The sequence below is a fragment of the Lepisosteus oculatus genome, chromosome 4 (assembly GCF_040954835.1).
Source record: "Lepisosteus oculatus isolate fLepOcu1 chromosome 4, fLepOcu1.hap2, whole genome shotgun sequence".
Taxonomy (NCBI): Eukaryota; Metazoa; Chordata; class Actinopteri; order Semionotiformes; family Lepisosteidae; genus Lepisosteus; species Lepisosteus oculatus.
Genome location: NC_090699.1, coordinates 50,602,116 through 50,623,815, shown reverse-complemented (window position 1 = coordinate 50,623,815; position 21,700 = coordinate 50,602,116). Strand labels below are relative to the sequence as shown.

General features: G+C 36.6%; 1 protein-coding gene across 1 annotated transcript; it reads left to right on the top strand.

Annotated features, from left to right (window-relative positions):
- The first annotated feature begins 23 nt into the window (after positions 1-23).
- On the top strand, positions 24-19,272 carry mdfic2 (MyoD family inhibitor domain containing 2). The gene is made up of 4 exons (XM_015347206.2): positions 24-108; positions 453-537; positions 14,174-14,419; positions 18,863-19,272. Exons 2-4 carry the CDS (start codon positions 453-455, stop codon positions 19,117-19,119), a joined length of 588 nt encoding a protein of 195 aa, XP_015202692.1. The 5' UTR covers positions 24-108; the 3' UTR covers positions 19,120-19,272.
- Positions 19,273-21,700: the final 2,428 nt, after the last annotated feature.

Sequence of the window (21,700 nt, the reverse complement as noted above, 5' to 3'; positions counted from 1 at the left end):
TTGAAAGGTGTGCTCAGCACTGATGGACCAAGCTTAACATACTTTCGAAAGGAAAGATCAGATGTACCGGTGTGCCTTATCGGTATTCTTTTGGAAAAGTTTATTCAGGTAGAGTGCTAATTTATTTTCTTATAAGCCGACCTGATTAATGTATTGTTAGCAGTACAAAATACGCTGCCTTTTCGTTTTTAATACCCCTTTGGCAGATGGAAATGTTTTGTCATAACAAGATGATGTACTGTGGCCATCTGCAGAACTATAAATGGTAATATATAGTCGATAGTTTTGAGCCTGTGTAAGAAGTTAAAAGTGTCTGTCATTATTTAGGCAACATCTAAAGCACGTACTGCAGTAATTACCCTTTAAAGAGCATTTCAGAGGTGTTACGTGAGTTATGATCAATGATTTGATATTTTATTCATTAATGCTTTTCGGGATTTCTCTTTGATCAGATGGCATCCAAGACTTCGAGAACAGAGGACAAAAAAGCAAATGAATCTATTGTGAGTGGCGAGGAGAAAAGTCCTTTAAGCAGTGGTAAGCTTTTTTCCATCAGGCAGATGGCCTTGTTTTGATAACTCCTAATTCACAACCCACTTTAAGATGCTGAGACTAAACTTTTTGCTATGCTTAATTTTTTATTATCAACGTACAGTTGCAAAAACATTAACTGATGTTAAAGAGTTACAACAAGGATTGTAGTGATTGCATTAGGAAGGTTTCTTTCTTTGAAAAACAACATTTGGTACATTGTACATTGAAAATAGGTAACAAAGAGTTATGTTGCCTAAACTGCCATTTAAGTTTATAAGATTTAGTTTTATTTCTTATATATTATTATATTTCCTTTTATTCTTATTTTTATCTTGTTCTTTTTTTCCCTCAGGATTTGACCATTTCATCCATACTGTTACAATCCTTAAAAAACAGGGCACTTTGAAATGATCTTTATAGACTTTATAGATTCTTTTAATTGTTTCATTAACGCAGGATACAGACTTAAGGTTAGGTTTGTAACCTGGTTGCAGTGTGAACCCAGAAACAGTTCATACAGTACATTCCTTTACATCCACGTACTGTAATCTTAACAAAAGATTTTGACTTCAGGTGAGAATAAACTATAATACACCTGTATCTATTTGTGGATAACACACTTTGGTAGCCTTCGCATAATATTTTATTCATACAGCACTTTTCCAATATAATGTTTTAATGTGAAATTACAGATATCAAATATGGAACTTCATTTTCTTATTTCTGATGCTACAAAGAAATGTTTCTGCTGTAATGTAATGGAAAAAGGACATATCCTGATATGAACAACACATCTTGCAAAGATGTGTTATCAAGGTTCTGACTGTCAGGTTTCTTAAAATGATTTGAATACTTACTGTAAATTACAACAATGCAAATCATACAGTGTTGTACCAAATGTTTAAGGCCAGAAATGGGCCTTAACCCACTTGTCCTGTAGAAAAACATGTAAAATTGTTGATGTTGTTATTCTAATAAAGTGAATTATATGTTCATTTGCAAACAAAGAATTATATAATATTGTCACTTTATTTTTAGTATCCCAGCTAGATGGTCCGCTGATCAATAATGTCCAGCTGGTCTGTTCAGATAAATGAAGATAAATGTCCTATGTGATTTTGTTCTAAGATAATGTAACTGACTGTTGCAAAACAACAGTCAAATAACTTTTTTTTTAAATCCAGAATATTACTGTCACATGTACATACAGTTTACTGAATCCCAATTCAAGCGTAATAAAACAAAGTACTGTATGTGAATGCTCAAAATCAGCCTTTAAAGATATTATGTTGTAGGTGATCCTGATTCTAGGAAATTATCAGAACATTAATTTTTCCCAAACAGATACCTTAAGTAGCAAAATGTCAAAAAACATAAATATTTCAAGCATAACTGTGGTGATGCTTAAAAACATGTTTTTAGGACAACATCTTTTTTGCTGCTATAATGAACACTGTACAAGGGTTATTTGCATCTAAAATGCTATATGTGTGTGCAGTACATCAACATGTTTTTAGTTATCTAAGTTGTTAATTCTACAAAAGAGTTTAAAACTGAAAATCAAGTGTTTAGAAAACAATTCAAATGGAATTGACAAATACAGTACATCGTAACAATTTATTGTGACAAAAAGAATTAAAGGTACATTTGTGTTTTTCTGTTTTGTAATATGACGTTATTTATAATTTTGTAATATGATGTTTTGTTTGTCTCAGTTAGTTTCTTCTTGTATTTACATGTATAACAAACAAAAAGGTTTGTGTTTCATAGGAGCAACCCTGGTGTTTATGTCAATTTCAAACCTTTTTGCAGAGGTTTAAAATTTCAGAAAATCATGGCTCACTTTCTTGTACATTAAGCCAATTTGCAGTTTATGATGGCTGCATTTGTGCTAAAAGCCAGTGAAGGCAATCTTCCTTACGCAAGCGTCTGTGGATTATAATACAAATGTCTTAAGTGGATCGGATCTGTCAATGTTCAGCTTCAGCTGCTTTTGTTTCTATTCAAAATGATAAAAAGTTTACAATTAGTTATTTATAAAAAAGCACAACACATATAATGCCAGTATCAAATCTAAATGATAGTGTTATCCAAATATAGTAAAGATTTGATGCAATTTGGACTGCACTGTGGAGAATAATTTTGAATTAACATTTTAACTTTCAACTGAAATTTAAAGTGTTAGAATACAATGTGGTGTACCGTTCCATTTACAGATTTACATTTACATATAAGGGTTCTCATCAGCAACCCAACATTTGGGAGTAAAAATTGCATTGTAAAATAAAATTCAGATGAACTTAATATCCCTGTTTCTTATCATCTTTAGCTACCTCACAAGTCAAGGCTAATTTTGTGTTACTGTATTTGAATATTTTAATGTATAAAGTTAAAGGTAAATGATTAAAATAAGTCATGCAGCTCAATTGATCAATTGATAGTAGCTTGTGGATGTGAGGATGTCATCGAGTAATTTCTTGAAGATCCCAGAGAATCTGCTTCAATAATATGGGTGGGTATTTTGTTCCAGACACCCACTACCCTTTCTGTAAATGTCTCCTGTTTTCAGTCCTAAATGCACTTTTCCAGGGATGGCATCATATTTACATGCGTTTTCTCTGGGTCCTCCGGTTTCTTCCCACAGTCCAAAGACATACTGGTAGCTTAACTGTCCTTTGGAAAAATCGGCCCTGGTGTGAGTGTTTTTTTTTTTGTCTGTGTGTGCCCTGCATTAGACTGGTACCCAGTCTAGGGTATATCCTGCCTTGTGCCCGTTGCTTGCCAGGATAAGTTTCAGCTCCCACGATCCTGTATTGGATAAAGCAGTTAGAAAATGGATGGATCTACTTTTTCCTCATTTCTATTTCTGTCTTCAAGTCCTTGTTTCACAAACCTTGTTGGTTTTGAAATGCTAGTCTTTTGAGCTGATTTTATCAATACCATTCTGGTATTTTAGTAGTCTTACAATTTGTTTAATGTATAGAATGCCTAATTTGCTTCCTTCAAACAGTGATCAATCAGTCTGTCTTACAAAAAGTAAAACTATTGTAAATGATTTGTCTGTTCAGTAGTAACTGTTTAAAGTCCAATGCAAACGCAGCAGAGTGTTTAGTGTTACATTGATAATGATGTTTCAGGGTTGGCCCCCTCACCAAGAGACAAGGCAGGTGGCATTAGGTGAGCCCCATACACTCTTATGAAGAGTAAATACAAACCCAAGGATATAAAGTAGAGAAATTATGGATTTAGCTTTAACACAAAAGATAGAAAAATTCTGTTAGAAATGCATATGCAATATAATGTCCTTAGCTGCACAGTAAACACAGTCATATTACTGCTGACCATCTAGACCAGCAGAATATTTAGTGTTGACTTTATTTGTTTTGAGGGACAAAACCCTATCCATATGAACCCTCAAGAGGGGACCAAGCAGGCCTTCACATATGCTAACTAAATGCTAAAACCATTAAACCTTTCTAAGGCCTTAATGCCAGATTGCATGTGACTTTGCCAGGCCCAGGTGCCCCATCAAGTGGCTGATTTATCCTCTTTGGGTGACTAAAATGTCAGCTCACTGAGAGACACCCACTGTATGTGTAACTTATGTAAGGCTCGTGGCTAAATTCTGGACTGACACCTGGAGACCTGTTGAGGGAGGCAGTGTCTGAGGTAAGAGGACTTGCAGCAACATTGCAACAGCCAGGTGGAAGGGGAAGAGGAAGTGAGTCAGGAGCTGACATTAAGCCACTCTGGCTGCCAGCTGAGGGTTGTGGGAGTGTAGTAGTCTGTGCCCTGGTATGACATCTCCACTGAAGACAGTCCAAGGACGGTTGAAAAAATGTGGTCTATCTTCAACTATCCTTGCTACATTTTGCAGGTGCGCTATTGAGAGTGTGCTCGCATGTGGTGTTACAGTTTGGTTTGGCAGCTGCTCGTTGTCTGATCAGAAGGCATTACAGGGGGTGATCAGATGTGCCTAGTATATTATTGGAATAAAGCTCCCCTCTATTGTGGACATTTTTACAACTCGCTTTCTCAGGAAGGCTGGAAGTATTGCTAAAGATACCAATCTCTGGTTACTCACTTTTCTTCCCCTTTTCTTCTGGTGAACAGTATAGGAGCGTAAAAGCACGAACTTGCAGATTTACAGACAGTTTCTTCCCACAAGCTGTAAGATTACTGAACTCTTCCCCTACCACTGACTCACACTCATGTTTTTTTTTCTCACACTACTCGTTTGACTTTTTTAGGTTTATGTCATTTAACCTGTTGTTGCTGCTGCTGTTCGGTGTTTAGGTTTTTGGTGATTCCTTTAATATCTTTGTATCGGAGCATACAGTACATGCAAATAAGCATTTCATTCCAGCAGGTCTGCAGTACTTGAAGTTGGAGCAGTAGATATACTGTAGGTGCTCCAGCTAGCCAGCTGAAAGGTGAGTGACTTTAAAGACACTATGATTACAGATTGATAACATCAGAAGATTTCTAACTAGTGTAACATGTAGGTCATAGTATGGATTGATTAAATAACAATGTAATTGATTAAACAAATAATTGACTTATGAATTGTTTATATATGTATTAATTTATTGACGTAAGAAATAGGGTGACTGGTTTGCTTGTAGATATTTTTTCTGTGTAGAAGCTGATTGGACTTCTTTACAGAAAAAACTAACGTTGTCACTGTAGCTCGTTGAGTGGTGTGTTTGGGAGAGAATGTTTTTTTAATAACACAGATCCACCTCCAGGCGGATTTGTGAGCAGCAGTGTAAATGTCATCATATGCTACAGTGATTTTTTTATTAAGTTATGGAGTGTTGGGGCTAAAATACACATTGCCCGGGCGAAGATGATACACAAAGTTAATCAATGATAAAGAGAAGCGCATGCAAATCTGAACAAGCTGTTAACACATGGAATAGAGACATTATGCTGAACTGAAAAATCAGACAGACTGAAGATTTTTTTCATTTGAGGGAGGTAGAGGGGAGATAATTTTTGAAAGTACAGAATGCTAATGCTAAATTCAAAGCAGTTAGCATTAGAAGATACAGTATGTGTAACATAAAAAGGAAAGTGAGTTAAGATTAGTAGAATGGGATAAAGTAGGCTAAATCAATATACAGTAGTTATTTTTGCTGATGCAGAGAAAGTGTCTGGGTGTGGAATGAATATATTGTGATGTATGGAATATAAAAAAGCTCACAGTAGAAGTAGGAGAAAGTACTGCTTCAGGAATGTGACAGAAGTTTTGGAGGGTTAGAGGATAAGAGAGAGCTGTAGATGAACGCCAGAAGAAGGTGAGACACCTAATGCAAGTGCCAAGATGTGAATACATCTAGCAACAGGGGCCCGACAGAAACCTGAAGAAGGAATGAATATGTGAGGGAAGCTGTGGTCAGGCCTGTGTGAATACAAACTGGGAACTTCAATAGTAGAGACTGGACAGCTGCAGACTGATCCAGAATGCCCGTCTGTATTGAAAATGAAGCCGAGGGGACTGGTGCTGGAACTGCCTGAAAGTTGAGGCAACTGGCTTGAGCGGGAAGCATGCAGGACCCGAACCCGAGCCATAGGCACGTAGCTCAAGCAGGAATGTATATCTGCTTGGATAGCAGAATCACAGGGCGTTAAAGAATGAACAAAGGAAAGAAAAAAGGAAAACTGGATAAATGTGCTCAGAGCAGAAGTAAAATGTAAAGGCTATCTGTTCAAATACAGTAGCTAGCTCACATCTGAATGAGTTTTTCACTAGTTGTCTTGGCACAAAGACCTGCAGAGAAATTCATAAGCATGTAAAAGGAAATGAGAAGAGAATCTGCAAGAAAGATACAGGCAGTGTACGGCATATACTGTAGCGCAGTCAAAATGAAAACCCAATCCGAAAACCCTTTGCACAGATTTCACATTTTGTTGCTTTTAAGCTCTCAGTCACGACACCTTGAAGTAGTAATTGTTTTTTGTTACAAACACAATCTCCAAACAAAGCAAAAAAACAGAAGAAGTAAATGTGTAATATGAAAGAAAAATGGAAAAAATATTGAATAATGTTGGATAAATATTCCATCCCTTTGCTGTAGCAAACCTAAATTATGTTAGGAACAGAAAATGACTTTAATGAGTTACACTATTAGTGTCTTGAACACTGTTCTGCAATAATAGATCATTTGCATGATTTCACAATAAATACACCTACATTATCTCTATGAGGCACATTCTGTATGGAAGAAATTGTAAACAAAGATTCAACCACGAAGAGGTTTTAAAACAACTCGGGGTGCGGGGGGGAGTTGTGGAGTATAAAGGCACAGAACAGGAGAACTGGGTAAAGACATTTCAAATATCTTTAATACATCTTTTAACATGGAGAGGTTGATCATTAAGGAGTGTAAGGCACGAAGGCATTGCCTAAATCAGACTGACCCTGCAAACTGAGTGTGGATCATTTTATATGGAAATGGAAACAACATCAGAAGGATCTGTATACTTTTGCACTGCATATTTTCAAACTTCTCAGTTTGATTCCAGAACACCGGTTTAGAATTTCAGGAAAGAATATGCAGGTATGAGACAGAGATTATGAATCAATTAAGATGGATATCCAGGATATCCATTTTCTAACCACTTTATCCAATAAACGGGGACAAGGGACTGGAGCCTATCCTGGCAAGCAACAGGCACAAGGCAGGATACACCCTGGACTGGATGCCTGTCCATCACAGGGCACACACAGGAATAAAAATGTACAGTACACACTCACACCAGGGCCAATTTTCAGAGAAGCCAATTAAAAGCCAGTTAACCTACCATTATGTCTTTGGGAATGTGGGAGGAAACTGGAGCACCAGAAGGAAATGCACAAAAGCACAAGGAGAATATACAAACTCCACACTGATAGCACCCCAGAAATTAAACCCAGGCCCCCAGCATTGTGACGCAGTAATGCTAACCACAGCACCACTCTGCCACTCTAGAGATAAAACATATAGAGAAAGACAGAATATGAATTCTAAAATTAGAAAAAGGTATTACACTATAATGAATTGTATGCTTAGGTAAAAAAGCATATACAAAATGAGAAGAAAATTGTTAGGAAATTGGGTAGAAATGGATGCTAAAATAGATAAGAAAAGGTTGTTTTTTTTTCACCTAAGAGGTATTACAGCAGAAAGACAGTAGAGGATAATATGAACCGTCTGAGAGCTAATGATGGGAAACCTTTAGATGATGAAAGGGAAATCAGCAATGTATTAATATTTCACCCAGGTGTTTACCAAGGAAAGAATTGACAATTCGTTGCCTCAGGCTCAGGAAAACAAAGTTCTATGTGTTCGTACTACAGGCAGTTAGAATAAACAAATCTCCAGGGCCCAAGTTATATCACTTGTACTTGAAGAGCAGTGTTATCCATCGGCAATTAAGAAAACCCTTCTGGCAGTGACTCAAGACAGAGGTGATACCATTGACTGAAAAACTGCTAATGTAGTAGCCACCAATAAGAAAAAGTGACAACTGAATCAAATAACTATGGGCTTGGAAGACTTTGAAGTCTTACTTACACCTGTATAAAGTTAAGAAAAATAAAATATTTAGAACTCAAGAAAAGGCTTGCAGTATATGTGTGACAGTATACAGTATGTATTCATATGTATCCATATGAATGCGATAGAGGTATGAATGCATTAGACGTTATTTGACGTAACTAGTTGAGGGAATGGCAGCCTGACCATAAAGATAAGACTGACCGAACCCCCCTTCAGTTCCACAAGCCAAAGAACACTGCAAAGCTGTAGATGGTGTGGTCTGGTGTTGTTACTTCATTACTCTGCTCTCCTCCCCACTGGTAGCTGATGTGTGGTGAGCATTCTGGTGTACTATGGTTGCTGTCGCATCATCCAGGTGGATGCTGCACATTGGTGGTGGTGGAGGGGAGTCCCCATTGCCTGTAAAGCGCTTTGAGTGGAGTGTCTAGAAAAGCGCTATATAAGTGCAAGCAATTATTGTTATAATTATTATTATATGCTGCTAGGTGTCACTATACTGTAACTGTTGCTGGGATACTGAAGTACAGGTTCTTTAGTTAATGGAAATGCTGCATACAATGTCTTTGTAAATTCTGCTCTGTTTTTTACTAAAACATTCTTAAAGTTGGTCACTGCTTTCCCCTGCCTCAATACTCCGCATGTGGTAAGAGAAATGGGAAGACCAGAATGACATACAGTACATGTATACATGTACAGTATGTAGAAATTTGAAAGTGGGTGAAATTAGGATAACTTTCCTCCTTAACTTTTGCTATAAACTCCATAGATCCATTACTGTGGATACCCAGCAGTTATGGATACAAATTCCATTAATCATAATAGAAAACAGTACTGATAAGGTTGAATGCTCAAACTGAAGTGATGGAATTAGCAGGGTGGCACTAATACTCTGTACTAAGGCCACTGCTATTCCTAATTTTTAACTGAATGATTTATATTCAGGTGCAGTTAGCAAACTAGTCAAGTTTGCAATTGACACCAACATAGGAGGATTAGATAATACTGTAGAAGCTCCATAGTAAGTAAAAATGTACTGTACAGTATGTGCACATGTGATTTTAAATTTAAGTTTAAAGAAGGTGCTTATTTAAAACATTTTTGTTGACATATTTCTAATATCAAACAGGTAAGTAATAAAAAAGGAAACAAAATGTTATGATATAGTTTAATTTGCATAATTTAAAAAAGGGACATTAGAAAAAAATCGTACAGCACACCCATAAAACCTTATTTAGATTATTGTGTACAATTGCGATCACAAAGTTTTAAAAAATCAGTAGATTCTTTATCTTAAAGGATTGTCTTACAGTTATAAGGCCCAACTAACTTAATCTATCTAGTCTTGACATAGGCTAGAAGGGGACCTATTCAGGAATGCAACATTCCTGAATAGCCAGGACACTGGGGTTAACTCTTACTCTTCAGCTAAGAATGGTACCATGGGATCTTTAAGGAAAAAGTAGCCAGTGATCAACATTGTCCCCCATCTAAAAAGTTCTTGAAGAAGAACTTCACTTGCTGAACTACAGAGTCATGGAGGTCTTGATCCCAGTACTGTCCACTACCAGCCTTGCTTAGCAGAGCTCTGAGATGTGATGAGATCAGGCTACAAGTCAGTAAAGCTGATGCTGTTGAAACACTGGAAGTGTACTTAAAGCAAATGTTAAACTTCATCAGAGGGAAAAAAACATGTTTTGCCACAGAGACCACATAATTATTGTCTTAATGCTGAAATGTGTTGTTTATATCTGGGTGTTATTTAAGCATTTATTTTCTGAATTAAATGATAAAATAGTGTGTGTTCCCATCTACTTCCAATTGGGTTCATTACTGTGGAGTGCTCAGTTCCAGATAGCTGCAGACCTATGCAGTGGTAAACACAGGCGCAGAGAATGGTGGATGATGGGAAATAAATTCGGCCTTCAGGGTCTAAAACTGTGCTTAGAAATAATTCAATAATTAGTCTGCTTTTTATAGACAGATTTGAATGCAGACTATTAATGAATTATTGCTGTGGCTGCACTACCCTGTTTATTTTCTACCACCTTTCCTAAATGAATAATTTACACTTTTTTCTCTTTTATTTAACATTTAATGTCTTATGATTTATTAACTGGCAGAACATATTTTCTACACAGATTTTAAGAAGAATAAGCATTGTTAACCCGTACAAAAAACAAAACTAGACTACAATAAAATTAGTTTTAGGAAATTAGATTTATAGAATTATACACACATATAAAATATAAACTTCATTGGTCGGCACTGGTGGCACACTGGTTAGCATTGCTGCCTTGCAGTGCTGGGACCCTGCCTTCTATTCTGGATATGTGGTGCTATCTATATGGAGTTTGTATGTTCTCCCTGTGTTTGCATGTGTTTCCTCCAGGTGTTCCAGTTTCCTCCCACAGACCAAGAAAAAAAAACTGTAAGGTTAACTGACTTCTGAGAAAATGAATTGTGGTTTGATTGTGTGTGTCTGTGTCTACCCTGCCTTCCACTCGTTGCTTGCTGGGATAGGCTCCTGCTTTCCAGCAACCCTGAATTGGAATAAGCAGTCAGAAAATGGCAGGATGAATAATCTTACACTTCAAAAACCCAAACACTCAGCATCTGTAAATGTGAATATACAGACATAATAAGAAAAGGAGTGTGTCACTAAAGGATAAATGACATTACCTACAAACATTCAGGAGAAAGATGAACTTGAGTTCTCACCAACCCTGGGTATTAATGTAGGCCTCTATTATGGTCTATCCCACTGTTCACTGCACTGCTGAACACTGGTTCAGTAAATCATCTATCTGTTCGCTATTCATTTTGCTCATTCCTGCCTGGTATTACCTCCTCTTTGTTGCAACTCTCAATCTTTAGATCTGTTTCAACCTCTGCTGTCTGAGAACACAGTGCACCAAGAAAACCATTCAGCTCATCTTGTTGCTAGTTGCTAGTTCATTGATCTCAGGATCTCATTCAGCTCTTTTCTTGAAAGAAGCAGTCAAAAGTGTCACTTTTGACAGCCCCTTGTATAAAAAGAGCCTCTTGTTCCCCGGTGAAGCACATCACCTTAGTTTTGTGTTGCTTGTTCAAGGTTTCACTGATTTCAAGGTTTCACCACAGGGTTTGTACAATCTGCACTATCTGAAGCCCTCTTCTTTATTCAAGTCATGAAGCAGTTTCTAGTTTTTTTTTAGTAGATGCCACACATCAACCAGGTTGGTGCTGAAGTTCAGTGGAGAATGAAGTGGTCACCATCTTGCATGTAAAGCACTTTAAGATCCCTAATAGTAATAATAATAATAATAATAAGAAGAAGGATTATTATTATTATTATTATTATTATTGTTGTTGTTGTTGTTGTTGTTGTTATAATTATTATTATTCAATCCTGTTTGCCTGGTCAGACATGTTGAGCAAATAACAATACACTTTATTTTATATAGCGCCTTTAAAGGTGGCCTCTCAAAGCGCTTTACAGAATGACAACAACGATAAATAAAAATAATACACAAGATAAAACACAATTACAATACACAGTGGGAACCTTGGATGCTGGTACTAAGTATAGTAGGAGCAGAGGGGTAAAGAATGGAACCAGTTAAGTAAAGGCTCTTCTAAAGAAGAAGGTTTTGAGTCTGGATTTGAAGGAGTTTCAGAAGGTGACTTTCTGATATCCTTGGGGAGAGAGTTCCAGAGCTTGGGGGCATAACAGGAGAAGGCCCTTTCACCCATACAATGTAGATGGGCTTGGGGGACAGTTAGGAGACCAGAATTAGAAGAGCGGAAGTTGCGAGATGGGGAGTAGGGAGATAATAGTTGAGACAGGTACTATGGTGCCAAGCCATGCAGAGCCTTATTGGTGAGCATGAGGATTTTAAAAATTCACACGGAATTTGACAGGAAGCCAGTGCAAGGACTCCAGGATAGGAGTAATGGGATCACTTGCACTAGACCTGGTCAGGATTCTGGCTGTCGAATTTTGGACATACTGCAGTTTGTTCAATGTAGATTTAGATACCCCAGCGAATAGAGCTTAACAGTAGTCAATTCGGTAGAACACAAATGTGTTGATCAGCTTTTCAGCCTCAGTTAGTGATAACATAGTCTAGTGATATTTCTGAGGTGAAAAAATATGTTTTGACACTATGCTGCACATGTGGGTTGAATGTTAAGCCAGAGTTGAATATCACCCCAAGCTTTTTCAATTTAGACTGAAGCTCAAGTACAGAACCATCTACAGATAGGGTTACAGAATTGGCTTTACAAAGTTGATGGGGGGTGACAATAAGCATGACTTCAGTCTTGTCACAGTTAAGATTAAGGAAATTTTGAGTCATCCAAGTTTTTTATGTCAGAGATGCAAATAGAATATTGACAGCCACATCAGTGTCAGGTTTGATATGGATGTATATTTGAGTATCATCAGCATAGAAATGATACTATAGCTCAGGCCATGTGATCTTAAAAGCTGACCAAGTGGAAACATGTAAATGCTGAAGAGCAAGGGGCCCAGTATTGAGCCCTGAGGTACACCAGACTTAACAAGATCTATACCAATTAAAAGAGACAAAGTGACAGCGATCAGTGGGGTAAGACTTGAGCCATTTGAGAGCAGTGTCAGAAACTCCAAACATAGTCTCAAGACGAGAAAGTAAGATTTCATGGTCAACAGTGTCAAAAGCAGCACTGAGATCAAGAAGGATGAGTCTAGAAAGAGAACCTGAATCGGAAGCTATTACAATATCGTTAGTGACTTTGGCCAGGGCAGTTTCAAGTACACAGATGTACTAGGCAGCTGTCTTAAGATTCTGCCTTATCTTTGTATGACACTTGATTTCCAAAGACTTTTGAGGAAGTGCTTTAGGTTATTATCATATTAGCCTTTACTACCTGGAAACGGGGTATTTTTGTCAGTTAATCTTTGTATAGTAAGTGACGTTTAATATGCAAGTACATACATTGCTTTTGTTCTTAAGTTTGGGTTGACAGCATGTCACAAACATTATGATAAGTTCTATCCTGTGGTTATTTTTCTGTATTATCCAAAACATGGGTGGACATCTAATCAAATTGCATTATCTAGACTAAATAAATAGGTACACATTCAGAAAGTGAAATTGATTACTCCATTCTTAAAGACAAGCAGCGCAATTATGTGATTCTCTCCTTTGCCATCATCTCACCTCTAATAGAAGATGGCCATTTTATTAGCTTCCTTGAAACAGGCAAGCTAGACGATGGGGTTGTTTGTCAGCATCTTATGTATTAATCATATTCTTGTGCTTTTTTTGCTGTTTGAAGCACACAATTCTGCTGCTTTTAAGAGCTGTCAGTGCTGCCTATGCTTGTCTTCTGTGTGGGCTAAAGTTTCAGTAAGGAGTCAGGATTTCTTTCAACTTGGTTGTTTAAATGTTTGAAGTGCAGAGAAATGAAGATAGTAAAATAAAGCTCATTCCTCATTATGCTTTGGCAGATTACCTACTGGCAGTTTGAGGAGAAGTAACTGAATCCAAATAATATGCTCCAATCAATATTTTCCCTATTAAAAAGAGCATCTCCAGTATACTTGTCAGTCGGATCATTGCGTTACTTTCTTAAAAGGATGCCCAGTTTGGTTCTGTCTGTAAAAAAGAAAAAAAATCTTTGGGATCTAAATGTTAATGCGTGCCTGTTCAGATTTTAATGCGTTAGCACTTTTCCTTTGAGCAGTCATGTTTTCTTGATGGAAATTGCCAAAAGCTAGAGCCTGTTTGTTTCTTAATACAAGTTAATCCAAAAACGTAAAAAGCTGAATTGTCCTTTTAACATAATATCAAAAATTTGTTAGAAAATGTAAACTTAAAAATCATTTCCAAGTCCCAAGAAATTTGATTTTCTGCACCAGCATGGGACAGGGGGTTTGAAATTATATTTGGCAATGGTAAAGAAATGTAAGCACTGCTTCGAACAGTTTTACTGAATAGCCTTAGGAGTTAAAAATAGGAAAGATTTTCTGTATACTGTACTACTACCTACTTTCACTGATAATAATTTAACGTATGACTGTTTTATATACACTGTAAAATTGTTAAAAATATTTTCTTTAACATTTACAGTAGGAAACATGGATCCGTCTAACAAGGACCAACTATGGAAAGCAGAGCCAGCCGAAGGTTCAAGGAAGATGGGTGGAATTGTGGAGTATGAAGAGGAGAAATCCAGTACAGGCACACCTTCGCCAGAGCCTTTAGGAAGAAGTGAATGGGGGAGATCTAGTTATTCCTTGTGTTCTGTGGATAGATACAGTGGCCGATTTTCTCCCAGAGAAGTTAATTCACCAACCCATCAGCCCAACAGTGGAAGTATGTCTCAGTATCTACATTTTGGCATTACATCAATAAAAATGTTATTACGGGCCTTATTGCAAACACTTGGCAATTTGAGTCCTCTGTTGTAATTTCATTTTAGTGGCTATTGATTGCTACTGTAACTTCAAAGGCTACATGTGTAGTGTGGGTTTATCAGGAGATATAATTAAGTCAAAATCCCTTTTTTTAAAAAAAAGCCATAGTTTTTTTTTGTTTCTTCATTTTTTTCATGTTTGTATGTCATCATTTATTAGTGATCTTGTTCATTCAAAAAATTGCAGATTAGATCTAAACGATTAATTTTGTTTTTAATGGCTTTAAGTATGGCTATAAACATGCATTTATATGCTTTGAAAATATTAATTATTAAACCTCATGAATGATTTAAACCATGCAGCTAGAAAAACACGCTATCATTAATAAATAGGCTGCTACAGTTGTAATACAGTTTGTTACATAAAAAACTCAAATTACTTGTGTAATATTAATTCTATTAGTATACTAGTATATTTAAGACATTCAGATAAGATGAATAAAACAACAAGTATAAATGTATAAGATCCAATTTGAAAGCATAAATCTATTAAGCATTCATTGGACAATATATAGGGTCTTGCAGAAGTATTTGGACCCTTAATCAGTTTTCACATTTTGTTGTTTTAAAGTTTGCAGTCATGACACTTTAAAAGAGTTCTTGGCATGTACTACTGTATATACAGAATCAACTCCCCACTTTAAAAGCAAAATATAAATAGCTAATTAATAAGAACAAACAATAGAAATATCATGATTGCTTAAGTATTTAAACCCTTTGCTGTGGCAAACTTAAATTAAATTAGGTGCACAAAATTACCTTTAAGGAGCCACACAATGAGTTGAGTGGCCTCTGTCTGCAAACCATAATAGTGGTTCACATGAGTTTAGAAAGAAATAAACCTATTTTTGTAAGGTCCTTCAGTCAGGTAGTGATTTTCAAGCAAAGATTCAACCATGAAGACCAAGGGGTTTTCATGAGCTGCAAAATTGTATCAAGGCACTGATGGGGAGAAGGGTTTAAGAACATTTCAAGTTCAAGTCCCTTAATATCTCTTTGAGCATGATGAAGTTGATCCTAGATCCTAGATGAGGCCCTGCAAACTGAGCAGCTAGGCAAGGAGGAAACTGGAGTAGGCAAGGAGTATCACAGTGGGGCCAAGAGTGACAGATTTTGAAAGAGTTACTGTATAGATTTTAGTGTCTAAGATGCGGGAAAATGTTCATGGGGTAGTAATATCCCAGTCACTCCACCAAGGAGCTTGTATGGGGCAAAAAACATCTTACATCCCACGTGTAACAAAGCAAATACTGGTACAGTAGCTGCAAACATGGCAAAAAGATCTGTGATCAGACTAGGTAAAACTGAAAAGTTTTGGTCTAAATGCAAAGAATTATATCTGGCAAAAACCCAACATAGTGCTTTAGTCAGTCAAAACTTACCATCCTGTCAAGTGTGGTGGTGGCAGCATTATGTTGTAGCTCTGCTTATCAACAGCAGGGACAGGGTGGCATTTTTGAAAACTTAAAAAATTGGGAACATAGGTAGAGTACCAGCAAATCTTAGGTAAACCTGGTTCAGACATAAAACTGGGATTGAAAATCATGTTTCAGCAGGATGAAGATGCAAAGCAAAGGGCAAGGCTGCACTGCACAGGCTTAAGAATAGGAGAGTCCTTGAGTGGCCCAGACAAACTTCCAGACTTGAATTCTACAGTGAACTTAATAGAGAAGAAAACTGCTGTCCATATGCAATCCCCAAGCAACGTGAGGGAGCTTGAGCAAATCTGCCAAGAAAAATGGAAAAAAATGTTGGTGTACAAAGTTGGTAGAGACCCAGAAAGACTTGAGGCTGTCTGAGTGCTTGGGCAATCAATAGTTCATATTTTTCTCTTTAGTTTTTTTTCTGACATTTGCTGTAACTTATCTTATTCCTTGAAGTTTTAGTTTGAGCTTTCAGGTTTTGAATAAAATATTAAGTTTAAAAAACTATTACGTTATAACTTCACAAACAAAATAACAAATAGTAAGTGTTTGAATACGTTTATATGGCAATGTATAAATATTTTGAAACAAACACAGCTACGGTAAAGGATACTATATCATAACTTATTGGTAAATAATTATCATTAGTCCTGGAATATGAACCAAAAGTGATTTTTGCCTCTTGAAACTCAAAAGTTAAGAAACTGTGCAACATTTTAACCTTTTTTTTAACCAAATATCAAAACCCAATTATACAATTATACCAATTAATTAATTAATATTAAACATGTAGACATTTATTTATGCAGGCTGAGAACCTGATTGATGACTGCTTAGATGTCTCCCTAAACTTCAAAGTCCATTTACATTAAAACATATTTTTAACTCACAAAACACAGGTTTTCTGCACAATCTAGTAAACAACCCCAAAAGTATTACATCCCCTGAAGCTGCTTGGTTGTTATTTTTCAGCTATTTTTAATGTGTACCTATAACCTTCCACTTGTGACAACTGATAGGTTGTCCTGATTTGTGTTCCTCAGCAGCCATTAGACAAGTGAAATGAAAGGCTCTCTGAATATTGCCATGTGACAGCATTACCATAACTTGCAAAGGATCGTTTTAAAATTGACTTTAGAGGTTGATGTTAATTGATTATGTCTAAGAACAATCTCCATAGTTGTCTTACTGTTAGGGAGTAAAAGACTGTGATTTCTTAAATTATGCATGTTTTAAAAAATACAGTATATAGGGGAGAGAAGCTCTTAAACGTGATGAACAGTATTCTTAGTAGCTGTCCAGTTCTTGTCAAGACAAATTGACATTTTGACAGCTATGGGACTTGCACATTATAGACACTTTGTTTGCTTGTTTATCCTCTTAGCTCTTAGTTCTCTTTTTTTATAAAGCTCCATATACAGCACTTTCACGCCACACTACCTGACATGGTCTGCATATACTATACTGCGTATGTAGATATACTCAAAGTTTTCAAAGAATAAGTTCAATTTTTTTTTAGATCATTAATAAGCAATCCCAAAAATAAAAATAAAAATCATTTTAAAAATGTAATTTGTACAACTTTTGTAAGATTTAAAGACATACTTGAAAAATCTTAAACATACTTGTTCTAAAATTACTGGCATTTGAATAGTACCATATGGTCTACTGGTCACCTGAGAAATGTAACAAAATGTGTCCATAATATGTGTATAAAAGGCACAACTCTGTTTGGTTGGAATATAAAGTTGCTTGACCCTGACCTATATCTTACAAATTAAGCATATGAATACTTTGGCTATTCATAATATTTACATAAAAACCAATGATAAATTTTAAATTATTGCTATTACAAATTTTTAGTCTTAGTTTTTTAAATATATCCCAAAGCCTGTACTCTCTAGTAAAGTAGTAAAGAGCTGTGGGTATAGAACCAGTTATCACATAACCTCAGTAATTCATTAAAGTAGCCCCACATGAGGACATCTGCAACTTTACTGCTGTATTGTGTGCAGTTTTTGAAAGGAGTTGTCCAAAAGGAAAAATTAAAACTTTTTTTACATGCTACGACCTACTTGAGTTTAACCTTGATATATTTTTTGTGCAGAAGTTAATTAGCATGAATTTTAAATAGTCAATGTAAACAGGGCATTAACGATCTCTGCAAATTAAAATTGCCTGCTATGTCTCATGTGACCTTTGTAGACAGACCAAAAATCTGTTCCATCAATAAAAGACTGAATTACTAAAGGCTAAAGTTTCCACGTGACGCTATCAGAATATCCATTGCACTTTTGAAAGACTTGTTGCTAGTGGTAATGCCTATTAACATTTTCACTAGGAAAATAAGCCACATTTTTGGAGATATTGAACTTCTGCCTTTGATGGCAAAAATGTTAGGGTTCAGCATTTCTTACAGGAGGAAATGATAAAAAACAAAATGAATTTCCCACGTGTTCTATTGAATCTAGAGATTTATAGGATGGTTAGGTTTCTGTTAAACCAGGTTTGTTATTCTATTCAATTTTATTTTTTTGTGTAGCACCCTTTGCCACAAGTTGCCATAAAGCATTTTTCACACAGTATTTACAGGGCCTATACAGACAAGAGTTATAAAATCGAACAAGTCAAAGGGAAATGAGGGTAAGTGGATAGAACTATTTTAAAGTATTACAGAGTTATGGTGTAAACATGAGGCATGTAGGAAAGAAAAACAAAAAACTGCACAAGAAAAAAATTATCTCTGGGGATATAAGGCTCAATGGTTTCCCTCCCCTCTAGGCACTAGCTGTGTGTAGAGAGGTAGTATTCGAATGTCAGGATATGTGAGAGTCATATTGTTGAGATGTTGTGTATATTACCATGGTACTTCAATGCTAAGTTTCACTTCTTGCCTGTCTCTCTGCTCTCTCTCTTCAGATGACTGTGCTACCCTGATTCTGACCTGCCTCTTCTGCAAGTTTTCCGACTTCCTCCTCATGCTGCCTGACATGTGCGAAAACACAGCGAGTCTCTGTTGCCCTTCGTTCAAATACCAGCATGCATCCACTGATCAAACCGCCAGCAGCGACTGCATCTGTAACTGCGAATTCGACTGCAGCTTGTTTGATGCGTGTCACGAGACCACTGAATGCCTGGAACTGGCCATGGAGATCTCTGAGATTTGTTATCGTTGATTTGTGGCCACAGCAATGTTGTTATTTGGAAAGGGTCATTCACAACAACATGGCACAATGTACAGCATAGGTACAGTATGATACTCAAGACAGATGAAGGGCCATACTGTATGCTTGGTTTGCATAATTCAAAACAATACCAGTGAGGCACAATTTCTGTACCAGATCTTTCAAGCACCAACTTGTGTATAAGGTAGATTAAATACCAGTGTTAAGAGCATTTATACAACTGGATGTATCTATTGTTCAATGTCCTGTAAATCCTATATCTGTTTTTTTTATCCTTTTGGGTATATGAGGGGTGTGTCTGCTTCAATACTGTGGCAGTTGGAAGTCTAGAGGATTGGTGTGGATCCATATAAAAGGTAGCAAAAAACATTTCATGTGGTTCAAAGCAGTGTCTTTAAGTGGGTGATCCAAAACACTACACAGTTAGTCTTTTCAAGACTGGATGAAGATACAGTATGAAGATCACCTGGTTGGTTTTTAGTGGATTGTTAGTCATTTAGCCAGTTGTGCAATGATAGGAGGACTATGAATTGGCCTTTTATCTGTGTTCTGGTTCTCCATAGGTTTGCCTAAAGTGGAACTACAACTGTAGCTAAGATAGACAATAATTATTTGATATTAGAGGTCACTTACTGTAAGTACAGCATGTGCACTTTTCTCTGTTTGCTTTGTAAACATACAGTAAATTGAAAATTGACCTGATGATTACCTCATTGCTGCACAATGCATACTGTATGTTAGTATAAAGGAATGCTACTGGAACAGCTTGGCAGTAGTTTTTTTAAGCAGGATTTAAGATACCAGAAGATTGCCCTACTATAGCTATCATTCTGTCAATATCATTCTGTGTAATACTCGAACTTGTCTGACAAGTAAATCTGTCTTCTTGTAAATCTTTAATTTTTTGCTTCAAACAATGCCTGCAGCCTCTGTCTAGCCAGTCCATCTCTAAAGTTCTGGATACAGTTCAGATCAATTTTTGGAATAATTCAAAATAATTTACTGTGTTTCTGTTTGAATTCTTTCTGATAATAATCTCACACTTCATCAAAATGTGTTCCATTTTAAAAATATGTTATGGGCATATATTCTTCCCGTGAAATAAAATACACTGAAAAAGTAACACTTTTCAGCAAAACTTTTTCCTGTTGAAGACAGATATGGTAGTGTCAGCTGTCTGTTCTAGAATGAAACTTGTTAAAGGAACAAGATACCTCCACAAATACATATGTATTTCAGTATTTTTCCTGTTTTTGCTTGTGATGTTATGATATTAGTTCTGTTAATAAAATGAGCATGGTACAAATGTTGCATGTGGTTTGACTGTTGATGCTCCGTTCTGTTGTTTTTGAGCTCATACTGTATTTTAATTCACATATGAAAAAGAGGGAGGCATGGTGACACAGTGATTAGCATTGGTGCCTTGGAGTGCTGGGGGCCATGAGTTCAATTCTGTATGTGGAATGCTGTCTGTGTGGAGTTTGTATGTTCTCCCTGTTTCCATGTGGGTTTTCTTCAGGTTCTCTGGTTTCCCCCCACAGTCCAAAGACATAGGTAGGTTAATTGTCTTTTGGGAAAAATGGCTCTGGTGTGACCGTGTAGGTTTGTGCCTGTGTCTGTCTGCCCTGAGATGGACTGGTATCCCAATCAGGGTGTACTCTGCTTTGTGCCTGTTGCTTCCTCGGATAGGCTCCAGCTCATCCCTCGGCCCTCAACGGGATGAAGCTGTTAGAAAATGGATGGATAGATGTTGAAAAGAAGATTGCCATCCCATTCAGGGTACATCCTGACCACCCTGCTGGGTCAAGCTCTGTCTCACAGCGATCCTGAGTTGAACTTAATAAGTGGACATTATCAGGTGGATAATATACATGTTAAAAAATCCAGCAAAAAGTGTTCTTAGAGGATTCCAGAAAGTCATTTTAATTTGCTTTGCATAGACAAGCAGTCTTTCTGTAGGAGTGTAATAACATTTATGCTCAATTGTATTATGGCTGCATTCATACAAAGTACTTTTTGTTACTAATTTGATTGCTATATGACATGTAAAAGTAAAAAAAAAAAGCGTTTCCCATCAATACTATGTCATAAAATACTCAGGCAGCCCACTGTGGTTTTGAACGTAAAATGTGTGTCTGTATAAATAGATTTTAAAAAAGAACATCTGTGTTACATATGGCTTAAATTTATTGAAACTGTGTCAAATTACCTGCTCATTATGGGCAAGTACAGGCCTGCAATTTTAAGAATTTGGTTTCTGCCAACTGCTGCTTCCATTTGCTCGCAGGTGTGCTTTTCAAAGTTCTAAACTAAATCTTGAAAGTATCAAGAAGAAACAAATAGAAAGTAAAGCTGAATCTTAATTTTAGTTAAAAGACATTGAAGTCACATCTGAGCTGCATTGATGAAGCACAGAAAGAAAAGACTCTGGATCTGAAAATGTGCATTTCTGTGTTCTCAGATGGAAGAAGCCGAAGAAAGCTGAAGTAATAACAACTGAGTGGCCTTGATTTCTGGGAAGATAAACACAGTAGGTTTATGTTAGCAGCTACAGCACAGAAGACAAGGAGTT

What these genes read in the sequence shown, in the direction of transcription:
- mdfic2 (XM_015347206.2), top strand. Translation starts at nt 453, where the DNA reads ATGGCATCCAAGACTTCGAGAACAGAGGACAAAAAAGCAAATGAATCT. An exon ending in GAAAAGTCCTTTAAGCAGTG is followed by an intron (nt 538 to 14,173) that starts GTAAGCTTTTTT and finishes TAACATTTACAG; the next exon opens with TAGGAAACATGGATCCGTCT. An exon ending in CCATCAGCCCAACAGTGGAA is followed by an intron (nt 14,420 to 18,862) that starts GTATGTCTCAGT and finishes CTCTCTCTTCAG; the next exon opens with ATGACTGTGCTACCCTGATT.